The sequence below is a fragment of the Trichechus manatus genome, unplaced genomic scaffold, assembly GCF_000243295.1.
Source record: "Trichechus manatus latirostris isolate Lorelei unplaced genomic scaffold, TriManLat1.0 scaffold00201, whole genome shotgun sequence".
Lineage (NCBI taxonomy): Eukaryota > Metazoa > Chordata > Mammalia > Sirenia > Trichechidae > Trichechus > Trichechus manatus.
In genome coordinates this window covers 1,140,295-1,154,755 of record NW_004444137.1, presented here as the reverse complement: position 1 = coordinate 1,154,755, position 14,461 = coordinate 1,140,295, and the positions used below count along the sequence as shown (strand labels likewise).

The following is a 14,461-nucleotide window of genomic DNA, read 5'->3' as shown; positions in this document are numbered from 1 at the left end:
ATTAGTGGCGGTTATATTGATGAGATCTACAAGATTAGATGGTGTCTTAAGCCAATCTCTTTTGAGATTTAAAAGAGAGAAGCGAGCAGAGAGACGGGGACCTCATACAACCAAGAAAGCAGAGCGTGTCCTCTGGACCTGGGGTCCTTGTGCTGAGAAGCTCCTAGTCCAGGGGAAGATTGATGTCAAGGACCTTCCTCCAGAGCTGACAGAGAGAGAAAGCCTTCCCCTGGAGCTGGCACCCTGAATTTGGTCTTGTAACCTACTAGACTGTGAGAGAATTAATTTCTCCTTGTTAAAGTCATACACTTGTGGTATTTCTGTTATAGCAGCACTAGATAATTAAGAGAGTAACACCCATTTGATAGCCTTTGCTGGTCTAGTGATAAAATGCTGCATATTTTGCCATCAGTAATTGATTTGAAATCATGCATAAAAAAACAGGTCCTCATACAGGTAAGAAGTGATTACTTAGCAGTGTGCAAAACTTCTAGTTTAGAAATATTGTCCTTATAACCTGTTGTTGTCGAGTCGATTCCGACTCATAGCGACCCTATAGAAAAGAGTAGAACTGCTTAACCACTGTGCCACCAGGGCTCCATATTGCCCCTAGGAATTGATATTATGGAATTACTCAAATAAGGGCGATCTCCTCACTCCTCCTCGTCTTCTGAAGTGTTAATTGTGGCATGGTTTGTAATAGCAAAAAAATTGACAGCTACCTACAAGTTTATCAACTTATGATGGACAAATCATGTTAAGTCCGTTTAAAGTAGCATCGTGTAGCTGTTTAAAAGCATGAGAGAGACTGACGTGTACTGATAGGAAAAGATCTACAGGGTGTGAGTGATTTTAATGAAAATAGGAAGTTGGAGAAAAATGCATAAAATGTGATTGTATGTATGTTACAACACACAAAGACAACTCAGGGTGTTTGTACAAATAAACAATGTACATGATTATGATGTTAAAGGATGGGATGCATGTCCACTGATCTGGTGACTCCTGGGAGGAGAGTAGGCCTTTGGGTAAGAGACGATTGATGTATTTTACTCTCTATGCTTATTCTGTGAGTGTTTTATAAGGATACATTCATGCCTATAAAATAAATAATACTAACAGTGAACACTTACAGTTCTATATTCCAGGCTGTTTCTCACAACATCGGTCTGAAGCGAGTGCTATTTATCTTCTTATAAATGAGGAAACTGGGCACAAATGGGTTAAGGAAATTGTCTAAGGTCCCACATTTAGTAATTTATTAATTACATTTATTAAATAAAATGAGGAGGGTTTGAAAAGGTGAACTTTAAGGTCTCTTCAGTGATCATATCTCCAATGGCTAAGGGTGTGGGCTTTGCGTGAGAATCCGGGGCTGACTCTAACTGGCTGTTGATTTGGTGTGGGTAACTGAGTCTCTCTGAGCCGGGCTTCCTAATCTCTAAAATGGTAAAGAGTGGGCACTGACTTAGGGAGTTACTGTGGTGGGAGCAGCCGGTCATGAGGCCCACGGAGGAACAAACCCTACCAAGTACTCATGAACAATATCATCATCCACTGGGACTCTAAAATTCCAGGATAATAGTTTCACCTGTATATTTAAAGAGTTCAGAACATTCCCCAAGATTATAAATCAGATCATTAAAACATACTGAGGTATTGAGATAAGTACTCTGAAATGAAAAAGATCTGAACTGTACGCCTAACATACTAGAGATTTCTTATAATTTTGTAAAATTTTGTTTAGGTGAAAATTATACTGTAGTAACAAACTCTGAAAACTGAAATTACATACATAGAATGTAATGTTGCAAAACTTACAACTGAGCAAGTGTGATATATAGTTAATGAATGCAGGCTTTTTATTATACCACGTTAATTAAATATACATAGTAAGCAGTTCACAAGCGTGATGTAGTAAATCTTGCTTCTAAATGGTTAAAGCAAACATGAGCTCCTGAGCTGCCTTTCTACATACTGTTAAGTGTGATCAAGGTGGATCTTTCCCTGCTTCCTTTTTGGAGGAGAGAAGTTCAGGGGAGGCTTCTGATGAGAAGGATCAGGAGCCTTTATGGGCCCAGGCTACTTCCCTGTTGGGAGCAGGAATGAACAAGTATTTGCTACTATTAAAATTTCCCCGGTACCTGGGAGTTAGGCTAGACCTTCCCTACAACATTGTTGATGGAGGAGCCAGCTATGATAGAGGGACAGCAGCTGCTGTGCCCTAAACCGGGAACCTGAAGTCTGCCCTACCTCAAACTGTGGGGATCGTACTAGAGGATCTGAAAAGGAAGGGATTGATGGGAGCAGGAGGAGATGCACTAAATGTGAAAGGAAAAGACGAGACAACAAATGCTAAAAAAATAGTTAAAAATGAGGAAAAAATAGCTTCTTCATTTTTTAAACCTTTCTGTACTATTTGAATTTTCTACCCAAGCATGTCTACTTGCTAACTTTTTGTTTATTTATTTTATATATCAACAGAGATTTTCTGACTAGGGAGACAGCTCACCACATTTTTTTTCTGTGTTATTTTCTATTAAAAAAAACCGAACGATACATAATATACAGCATTTTTTAGAAAGGAAACAGAATGAGTCTTCAGAAACTACCTGATCATTATACATTAATAAAAATAAATGAAACAGCAAAACATATAAAATAGCATGCCAAATATTAAAAATGGAGATACATTTTCATAATGATAAATTATTTATTCACATGCCTTTTCATACATTCTTAAAAAGCCAACAGACCATCATCACTCAGGAGATGAGCCTTTTTGGAGAGAAATGTTAATCTTCTTATTGAGAACTGTGAAAGGTCTGAGATTTTACCCTACTTGAAACAAGTTAGTCTACCATAGTTTCATGGATGCTGGTAGAAGACACAAGACTCCTGGGTCACAGACAAAGGACCTTATTGCTCATGGACTAACCAGCAGCAGGAGTATCAATATATTTACCTTAGTTCCCTTGCCCCTAAGTCACATAGGGTGATGTGGATGGGTCCAGATGGGTGCTTGTATATGCAGTGGGTTTTATTATAAGAGAGAAACCCTGAGTTTAGGGACCCCAAATCTTTTAGGCAGTAACCATGTCTGCCCTTTGCTCTGGAGGGAGATGTTATCTTACAAGGCTACTTGGTATATAAACATCCTTGAAAAGACCTTGTGCAGCAAAGGGAAGTTAGTGCTTCTGCTCATGAGAACAAGAGAAACCCATGGATAATTGTCTCCCAGTACCTGTGCTCTAAGGAGCCCTGGTAGTGCAATTGTTAAGTGCTCCACTGCCAGCTGAAAGATTGATGGTTCAGACCCACCCAGCAGCTCTGCAGGAGAAAGGCCTGGCAATGTGCTCCTGTAAAGATCAGAGCTTAGAAAACCCTCTGGAGCAGTTCTACCCTGTCAGGTGGGGTTGCTGTGAGTTGAAATCGACGAGACAGCATGTAACAACAAGAACAACTTCTGCTCTGGCCTGCACACAGCGTTTTACCTTTCCTATTGAAATGACAATTATATGTGGCAGAAAACAGTTATTTAAAATAAAGTCTTCAACTTGCTTTTAGTACTTATTCCAACTTATTCTTCAAATATGTGTTTATTTTATCTTATTTGACATTTAATTTTTCCTCTATAAGAGTTAATTTTGAATTTACAGTGGAAATCATGTGGCCTTAATCATTTTGGCTTAATAGTATTGCTGACTCGAATTTAATATGCCAAGAAAAAAGTATCTATTTTGTACTAAAACTACCAAAACAGCTTTAGGTACACAATTAGTTGAAAAACAGCTATTTGATCTTGGCATATTTTAAAACATATTTGGCTAACTCCTATTTAAATAAACACTTTCTTTGAATGCAGAATTGCTGCTACCACTCAGAAATGGCAAGTGTTCTTTGTACAAACGATAGAAAAATTCTGTGATAGTAAACATATTTTTTAAAATAAACATAGTGTAGGATAAATCTAAAATTCAAATTTGAAAAGAAAAATTCAAATGGAAAATTTTTCATCCCACTACTGCTACATTGTAGCCCTGGTGGTGCAGTGGTTTAAGAGATTGGCTGCTAACCAAAACATTCACAGTTTGACTCCACCAGCTGCTCCTTGGAAACTCTATGGGGTAGTTCTACTCTGTCCCGTAAGCTCGCTGTGAGTCAGAATTGACTTGATGACAATGGGTTTGGTTTTTTTGACTGCTAGATTGTTTATTGTTTCCCCCAATTAAAACAGTCAATTATCCTCTGTAAAGATAGAAAAAAATGTCTATACAGAAGTTTTCAAAATTAGGTTTGAGGAAGAATTACTCTCGGTGTAAGGTTTAATTGCTCAGTAGCAATGCGCTTTCCCCTAGAAGTTACTAAGTTTTCACCAAACATCATCTTTGAGTCATTTCAGGTACTCTGGTTTAGGCTGAGTCTAGAATGATTTACCAGGAAGTGGAGATTTTAAGATGGTTAACAGTGTGAGATATTAATGTTTTCTAGTTTTTTCCTTTTTTAGGCTTTGGTATTATCTAAGAGTTAGTCCTACCAGACATAGGCTACACTTGTCTACCAAAACCTAATAGTTAATAAAGATGTTAATACATTTATTCATCTGCATATTTCATTGTAAGCTTAGTAATAATCTCAAAAAGCAATGAACTAGCCAAGTGAACAAAGTCTTGAGAGATCCACATAGAGTTGCCCTTTTACAGATAAAATTCTCAGAAGTTATAAGCATGTTTGTGTTGTGTATTCCCTGTGACATATGACTGGTACTTAAACATGTAGATGTGCAAGAAAAGATCTGTAAGTAGGAACGGCCCCTTTGTTTCAGGTGATGCAACCTAAGATCAAGTTCAGTGTGATTCTCACAGAGGTAACAGATGTCCTATGGAGAACCTCTCAAGGCTGGATTCAGTTCTTGATTCTTTGCCTCTGGTGGTTCTACTTGATTGGTCCCATGTTGGGTGTCCCCATGACTAACCTCAGGTTCCATGATTTGCTAGGAAGGCTCATGGCTATGATTTATTACAGCAAAAGGATAAAAAGTACAATTAGCAAAGGGAAAAGGTAGGTGGTGTGAAGTCCCGAGGAAACAAGGCACAAGCTTTAGCGTCCTCTCCCGATGGAGTCACCCAACTGTGACTAATTCATTCAGCAGTGAGTTGTAATAGTCTGTGAAATTTTGTTTACCAGGGAGCTCCTTAGAGACTCAGTGTCCGGCACGTATTGAAGTTCCAAACTCACAGCAGGAAAGCAGGTGTTTCATATAAACCACATTTGTACACACAGTTTAGGTACAGTGAGCTACTCCTCTCAGTTCTGGGAATGGTGGGAATGCTACTGAAATTCAAGTTCCCTGACATCAGCCAAGGGCCAACCTTGCCAGCAGGACTTTGTGAGAATGGCTATCTGTGATGGTTAAGATTGTGTGTCAACTTGGCTGGGCCACGATTCTCAGTGTTCATATGTGATCACTCCCATGATTGAATATGCTGTGAGTAGCCAATCAGATGAAAGGGAGTTTCCTTGGGGGTGTGGCCTGCATCTGAATATAAGCAGACATTCTGGCTTTTTGCTTGCTTTGGATCCTGTGGCTGCCTCCTGTTGTCTCACCTGCAGTTCTCGGGACTTGAGATGTCAGCTTATCTGCTGAACTTGGGATTCGTGGATCTTCACAGCCTGTGAGCAGAGCCCTGCCCGCTGACCTGCTGATCTTGGGTTCGCCAGCCCCTGCAGCTACGTGAATCAGGAGAAACCTTGCAGTCTTGCCTGCCGATCTTGGGATTCATCGACCTTCACAGCCTGTGAGCAGGATCCCTGCTCTCTGACCTGCCAATCTTGGGCTCGCAAACTTCTGTGGCTGTGTAAATTGGGAGAGGCCTCTACCCTGATCCATTCTAGCTTCTACAATCGCATGAGCTGTTTCCTTGATATAAATCCCTCTCTATATATATATGCTTTGCCAGTTATGCTTCTCTAGAGAACCCAGCCTGAGACACCATCTTAGGCCTGCTATGTTACTGCTTTTTTGCATAGGTCCCATGGACTTGCTTTCTTTCTTTCTTTCTTTTTTTTCTGATTTCTTATCTTCCTTTTCCTCAATCTTGTTCATCTTGGAGCTTTCCTTGGATCTCAGAGTCTATTATTAAAATAAAATGATCTGATTTAATGCCATAAATTTCTGGATGGACCCTGTGTTAAGGCGGACAGAACATACTAAGTCCCTCTGAAGCTCAAGCCAGCTCAGCTCCTGAGAGGGGAACAAGCCAAGTGAACATATATTCATGATTTGACTTAAGAATGACACACTTAACAAAAAGACAAACAACCCAGTAAAAAAATGGGTAAAGTACTTAAGCAGACAGTTCACCAAAGAGGATATTCAAATGACCAACAGGCACGTGAAAAGATGCTCAACCTCAGTAGCCATTAAGGAGATGCAAATCAAAACCACAGTGAGATATCACCTCACCCCCTTTAGAATGATCTAAAAAAAAGAAGAAGGAAAGAAAGAAAGAAACAAGTGCTGGCAAGTTTGTGGAAAAACTGGAACCCTCTTCCACTGTTGATGGGAAGAATATAAAATGGTGCAGCCACTGTGGAAAACAGTTTGGTGTTTTCTCAAAAAGTTGAACCTAAAATTACCTTATGATCCAGCAGTCCCAATCCCAGGTGTATACCCAGAAGAAGTGAAGGCAGTAACTCAAGAGAAACCTATACACCAGTGTTCTTGCAGCAGTTTTCACAGTAGAAAATGGGTGGAAACAACCGAAATGTCCATCAACAGATGAAGGAATAAACATAATGTGGCATATACATACAATGGAATATTAGGCAGCTGTAGGAGCCTCCGGGTGTTGGAAATAGTTAAGTGCTCATCTACTACAAAAAGATTGGTGCTTTGAATCCACCAGCTGCCTTGGAAGAAAGGCCTGGTGATCTGCTTCAGAAAGGTCACAGCCTTGAGAACCCTATGGAGCAGTTCTACGCTGCACACATGGGGTTGCCATGAGTCATAGTCGACAGCAATTGACAACAACAACAAATTTCACCAAACATGATGTCCTCCTCCAATGATTGCTGCCTCCCGATGACGTGGCCAAAGCAAGCAAGTCAGACAATGTTCTATTGTGATCCATAAGTTTTTCATTGGCTAATTCTCAGAAGAAGATCTCCAGTCTTTCTTCCTCGTCCGTCTTGGTCTAGAAGCTCCACTGAAACCTGTCCATCATGGGTTGCCTGCTGGTCTCAATGGCATAGCTTCCAGTGTCATAGTAACACTCAGGCCACCTTGGTACAACGAACTGACGGAAGGATGGTGGAAATCATTAGTAAGGTGTCTATAATAAATGTGTAAATATTGTAACATCAATCCTCCCGTTTTTTTTTGGTTCCCCCATAGGCTGATACTAACATTAAAACACACACACCAACCATGAAAAAGGAGTCAAACATTATTTATAACAACTTCTTTTGCTGTCATGCTGACCCCTCCTAGCATAAAGCCAGGTGCCTGTGACTATGAAGGCACATCCCTCTGTTATGTGGTGGGTTGTATGTTCCCAGACTCCCGTGAATGCTGCTGATGTGGAGCTGCCTAAAACATGCAATGTACTTTGAGACTGAAACGCAGAACCCTAGGATCCAGTCCTGGATGAGCTATCCAACCTCCAGAGAATCTCTTCGCCAGCCCAAACTTCAGTTTTGCATTTACAGATTAAGGTTTTTGAACTAGGAGATTTTCCGGGTCCCTGCTAGCTTTCAAATTCAAGAGTCTAGAGTTCTTATTGCAGATCTTTTGCAAGTTATCATTGTGTTCAATTGTTCTTAACAGTGTGGTTCCATGTGAGTGTCTTGACTATGCTGAGATTAGGAAAAATGTCTTAGCGGATGAGCAAATTTCTAAAAGCAAGCCTTTTATAGCTAGTTTAATGGTGCCGGCGACATTTAAACTATCCTGTAAATAAGGACAATTTAGACAATGGTAACTAATCCCTGAACTGGGAAGAGGTTGTCACATCTCTGTTAAATATTGACAAGGTTTCTTTAAAGAAGGCATATTGCGTATTGACGAAGTGAACCAGGCATTGCTTATGGACATGAGAGGTGACAATGCGAAGGCAATGTTGGGCAGATACGCTGATCCCTTCTCTCCATTTCCTCCCAGGGTTTTCCAGGAAACACAAATGCCGACAGTGTGGTGCACTACAGACTCCAGCCTCCCGTGGAAGCCAGGTTCCTGCGCTTCCTCCCTGTAGCCTGGAACCCTAAGGGCAGGATTGGGATGCGGATTGAAGTATATGGATGTGCATATAGTAAGTGTTTTATGAGAAGTCATAAAATTAAGCATGAGGAGCAGACTCATCAGTCAGTTGTGGTTGGATGAGGAACTTTTGCTTCAGTAAGTGATGGGCGAGGTTGGTCACATAGGAGCTAGGAAGGGCTTCTAGGGGATAATGCTTACACAGAGCATGGAAGCAGGAGCTCAGGGGTTCTGTTAGAGCAGGGGTGGGGGAGGGCATGGGCTCTGTGGGCTACAGTGAGTTGTTGAATGACAATTATATCATTTCTACTTTGGTAACGGTACAGACAATGAAGGGTTTCTGAAGATAAGCCTATGCAACCCCATCCCAGATTAAAGGATGACTTTCATCCTTGGCTTCATGGTGTCTTTGTAAGGAAGTAGACATGTTCTGCTTTCACTCAGTTCTCTAACCCTGCCTCTGCTTACCAGTGTTTATGTTCCCATGGAATATTAAACATAGAAAGTATTGTTTTATTATCAACCATCTTTTCTTCCTTCCTCTGGTCATTTCCTTCCACCCCTGTGTCTGTTGGATCTGTAAATGTGCTCACTGCTGCAATGGCTAAGATGCTGATATTTAGAGTTTCTCTTTGATGCCATGAAATTAGCTTCTCCTTCTCCCATTACTGTGGAAACAACTTCAGGTTTATTGACTTCAAAGCAGAACATGCTCTTTGATGGAGATATGCCATTAGCTTGATGTTCCTTTATGAGGAGATATTACTGCTGTTTCTTGGGTTAAGGTTTAGTACCAGGAAGTTCAAAGCTGCTGCCTGATCCCCAGAAAGACCAGTTGGCTGTGCAGCTGTCACAGGACCTGCTTGCACCATAAGTGCAGCAAACATGAGCTGCCAGGCACAATGTTGTGACTCATATTAGGTGCTGTCGAGTTGGTTCTGACTCATAGTGACCCTATGTACAACAGAACAAAACACTGCCCCGTCCTGCACCATACTCACAATCATTGTTACGCTTCAGCCCGTTGAGGCAACCACTGTGTCAGTCCATCTTGTTGAGGGTTTTCCTCTCTTTCGCTGACCCTCTACCAAGCATGATGTCCTTCTCCAGGGACTAGTCCCTCCTGATAACATGTCTGGACACAATACGACATAAGTATACAGACAGATACTATATCACCACTATTTGAAAACTAACTCAATGTTCCTCTTTTTTTTAAAAAAATTATTTATTTATTTTGTTATTGTTATTAAGTATATACACGGAAACACATACACCAATTCAACAGTTTCTGTGAGTACCATTTAGTGACATTGATTACAGTCTTTGAGTTGTCCAACCATTATCACCTTCCTTTTCAGAGTTGTACCTCCCCTGTTAACATAAACTCACTGCCCCCTAAGGTTCGTTTCTAATCTTTCAAGTTGCTATTGTCAATTTGATCCTATATAGACAGTTCTTAAAAGAGCATAATGCTCAAGGCAGACATTTTTTACTGGTTAAGCTAAACTATTGTTTGGTTTTAAGAAGACTTCAGGGAATATTTTTGGTTTAAGGTTTAAAAATTATCTCAGGGTAGTAGTTTCAGAGGTTCAGCCAGCTTCCATAGCTCCAGAAAGTCTGGAGCCCATGAAAATTTAAAATTCTGTTCTGGATTTTTCCCCCTTTTGATCAGGATTCTTCTATAGAGTCTATGATGAAAATATTCAGTAATGGTAGCCGAGCACCATCCAGTTTTTCTGGTCTCATGGCAAAGGAGGCAGTTGTTCACAGTGGCAATTAGCGACATGTTCCATATCCTCCCTCTATTCCTGTCACTCCTTTCTCTGCTGGTCCAGGCAAATAGAGACCAATCCTTGTGCCTTGGCTGGCTGCATGCAAACATTTAAGACCCCAGGCACTACGCGATGAACTAGGAGGTAAAACAGAAACACTAAACAAGTTTATTAGTCTAATTAACAGGGAAGTCCCATGAAACAATGACCCTAAACCTCCAAACTAAGGAACCAAATCCCATGAGGATTTTGGTTGTACATACTCAGCCTCAGTAGCTACTCTTTTTTCTTTGTCATTTTTGTAAATATGTCTGTCTTAGTCGTCTAGTGCTGCTATAACAGAAATACCACAAGAGGATGGTGTTAACAAAGAGAAATTTATTTTCTTACAGTCCAGTAGGCTACAAGTCCAAATTCAGGGTGTCAGCTCCAGGGGAAGGCTTTCTCTCTCCGTTGGCTCTGGAGGAAGGTCCTTGTGATCAGTATTCTCTTGGTCTGGGAGCATCTCAGTGTAGGAACCTCAGGTCCAAAGGACATGCTCTGCTCCTGGTGCTGCTTTCTTGGTAGTATGAGGTCCCCAACTCTCTGCTTGCTTCCGTTTCCTTTTATCTCTTGTAAGATAAAAGGTGGTGCAGGCCACACCCCAGGGAAACTCCCCTTACATTGGATCAGGGATATGACCTTAGTAACGGTGTTACAATCCCATCCTAATCCTCTTTAACATAAAATTACAATCACAAAATGGAGGACAACCACACAATATTGGGAATCATGGCCCAGCCAAATTGATACACACATTTTTCGGGGGACGTAATTCAATCCATGACAATGTCTATCACACAACTTTTGCCAGTTCAACTTTCTACAGGTGTACAACTTATTGACAGTAATTACAATAATTGGCTGTGCAACCCTTCCTTTAATCAAAGTGATATTTCCATCACGGTTAACTCCCCCTTTCCTCCTCCCTCCTGCCCCTGGTAACCACTAATAAACTTTCTTCTCTATACATTTGTCTTTTCTTTTACTATAATTGAGGACATATGATATTTGTCCTTTTATGATTGACTTATTTCACTTAGTATGGATGGAGTCTTCCAGCTCCATCCATACTGTAGCATGTATCAAGACTTCATTTCTCTTACTGGCTGAGTAGTAATCCATTATATGTATGTACCACATTTTGTTTATCCATTAATCTATTGATGGACATTTAGGTTGTTTCCACCTTTTGACTATGTGAGTAGTGCTGCAGTGAACATCAGTGTCTCTGCTTTCAGGTCTTCTGGGTATACACCTGGGAGTGGAATTGCTGGGTCACATGGTAGTTCTATGTTTAGTGTTTTGAAGAACCAACACATTGTTTTCCACAATGGCTGTACCATTTTGCATTCCCACCAGCAACAGCTAAAGGTTCCAATTTCCCCTCATCCTTGCCAACATTTGTTATTTTCTTTTTTTTAATCTTAGCTATTTTAGTGGGAGTGAAATGATATCTCACTGTGGTTTTGATTTGCATCTCTCTGATGGCTAATGATGCTGAGCATCTTTTCATGTTTGGTGCAGGGTATCCCCTTTAACAGTAGTGGTTCTGCGTTGTCTTTATTTTTATCATTAATACGAGTAATTTTTTAAGCATAGCACTTTGCACTTTTATTGGTGATGGTAATTTAATACGATATGGTTTGTTACGGAAAGTGAAAGTTATTATCTTTTCTTTTTCATTTGTATTTTCACTACCCTGCTTGTATTGAGAATAATGTCCAAGGTGTTTGTCTTGGCATATAGTGTCTGTTAGATGCAATCTTTCTTTTTCAGTTTCATTATTTTACACTTGATTTACGATGATATAGTCATTATTCCTTTAAAAATCATACACTTTCAAGGTTTTCTGGCTTGGCATATGCATTTTCTTGACTTTAAAGTTCTTTTTCCCATTTCTAGACTGGGGGCAGGGGACTACTGTCAGAGTCTCTGCTCACCTGAATGGCAAGGCCAAGGGTCTGCCATGATGCCTCTTAGGTACCAAGGCATTTTCCCGCCTCCCCTCACCATTCTCTGGCAGTCCCCTCCATTCAGATTTTCTACAGATTTGTTCTAGGCTTCTTGTTTCACTCTAAAGAGCTCTCTCTTTGGGTTCTCATCCACTTTTATGAGTTTTCAATAACAGTGAAATACTGCCCGATCAATTACAAATTCATATCCTCGACTGGGCTCAGGTCTCTGAAGCCCCAGGGACGCAGACATTCTTCCCGCATCCACCTGTCATGTAACATGATCGTTATTCATCTTTTGGGTCTCTTCTGTCCCTTCTTTCCTGATGAGATGTCCCGTGTTCATGTTAGGTGTCATTCTCGAGTGTTCCCATAGCCACTTGCATGATTTCCGCCCACATACCGCATTGTACTAGCCCCACTATTATAATTTTATGTTTATTGCTGCGCTTATTGTTTCCTGTGCCTAAGGCTTGGGGCAGTGATGGTTCCGTGGTAGAATTCTTGCCTTCCATTCAGGAGCCTGGGGATTGATTCTCAGCCAATGCACTTCATGTGCAGGCACCACCTGTCTGTCAGTGGAGGCTTGTGAATTGCTACGACACCGAACAAGTTTCAGCGGAGCTACCAGTCTAAGATGGACTAGGAAGAAAGGCCTGATGAACTACTTACGAAAATCATCCAGTGAAAACCCTGTGGATCACACGGTCCAATTACGGGATAAGCAGGACTGAGCAGCATTTGCTTCCATTGTGCACGGGGTCCCCATGAGTCAGAGGTGACTTACAGGCAGTTAACTACAACTACAACAAGGGAAGGTGGAAGGGATGGAAGGAGGGAGGAAGGGAGGGAGGGAGGAAGGAAGAAAGGAAGAGGGGGAGGGGGGATGGAAGGAAGGAAGGGAGGGAAGAAGGGAGGAAAGACGGAAGGAAGGAAAGGAGGGAGGAAGGAAGGGAGGGAGGGAGGAAGAGAGGGAAAGAGGGAGGGAGGAAGAGAGAAAGGATGGAAGGGAGGGAGGATGAAAGCAAGGGAGGGAAGGAAGGAGGGAGGGAGGAAGGAAGGAAGGAAGAAAGGAAGGATGGGAGGGAGGGAGGAAGAAAGGAAGGGAGGGAGGGAGGAAGGATGGAAGGAAGGAAGGGAGGGAGGAAAGAAGGAAGGGAGGGAGGAAGAAAGGAAGGGGGAGGGAGGAAGGAAGCAAGGGAGAGAGGGAGGGAGGAAGGAAGGAAGGAAAGGAGGGAGGAAGGAAGGGAGGGAGGGAAGAAGAAAGGAAGAGGGGGAGGGAGGAAGGAAGCAAGGGAGAGAGGGAGGGAGGAAGGAGGGAAGGGAGGAAAGAAGGGGGAAGAAGGGAAGGAAGGGAGGGAGGGAGGAAAGAAGGGAGGGAAAGAGGGAGGGAGGAAGAAAGAAAGGATGGAAGGGAGGGAGGAAGAAAGGAAGGGAGGGAGGGAGAAAGGATGGAAGGAAGGAAGGGAGGGAGGAAAGAAGGAAGGGAGGGAGGGAGGATGGAAGGAAGGGAGGGAAGGAGGAAGGAAGGGAGGGAAGGAGGAAGGAAGAAAGGAAGGAAGGAAGGAAGGACTGAATGAATTATTAAGAAGGTGGAATGGTGGGGCCTGCGTGGGGTTTGCCAATCATCAGTATGGCATATCCAGCCCTGTTTCAGGTCATACAGTGAGAATAAGAGGAGTAGGGAGGGAAGAGGAAAAGGGACTAGAACAAGTCACTGGGTGTTTAAAAATATGGAGTTTATTATTATTTTTTTAATATTGACTGTTGCACTGAAAAAATACGGGTTTTATTTAACAGCCTCAGCATGTGTCAATATTTATACACCTACTTTTTACATTCTATAAAATAAGGAAAACGCATTTTGAAATGTTGAAGAAGAATATTAAGAGGGGAGGCTACATACCGAACCTCTGGCTGTTTAAAACCGGTCTTAGAAGATTTCGGCTTAGATTCTGGGTTCAGAGGAGTATAAGCACCTGGACCAAAGAGTGAAGTTGTCCTCTTGCTGAAGAAGAAAAAAAAAAAACCCTGAGAGAACGTTAATAATTGTCTTTAGCCATCTAAGAGGATACTGATCTGTTATCTATTAGAAAACAGTTAGCTTAGAAATAGTGCTAGTTCAATTCAAGACATGTTTGAGTCTTTTACTATGTGCAAGGCCCCATGCTGAGTGAGATGAATGAGGCACGATTCCTGCGCATTAGAAAATGAGCCACAAGTGGACACATGAGACTAAATGGGCAGCTCCTGTCCGGAGGTGAGATGAGAAGGCAGAGAGGGTCAGGAGCTAGTTGAATGGACATGGAAATCCGGGGTGGAAAGGAGGAGTGTGCTGTCACAGTATAGGGAGAGCAAGTAGGGTCACAAAACAATGTATGTATAAATTTTCGTATGAGAGACTCTAACTTGAATTGTAAACTTCCACTTAAAGC

At 41.7% G+C, this 14,461-nt stretch overlaps 1 protein-coding gene across 1 annotated transcript in view; it reads left to right on the top strand.

The window, feature by feature from the left end:
* Positions 1-14,461, top strand: part of LOC101351015 (contactin-associated protein-like 3) — a 230,626-nt gene that overhangs the window by 55,504 nt on the left and 160,661 nt on the right. Inside the window, exon 3 of the mRNA XM_023742135.1 lies at positions 8,162-8,309. Within this exon, the coding sequence (XP_023597903.1) occupies positions 8,162-8,309 (148 nt within the window). The remainder of the gene's footprint in view (positions 1-8,161; positions 8,310-14,461) is intronic.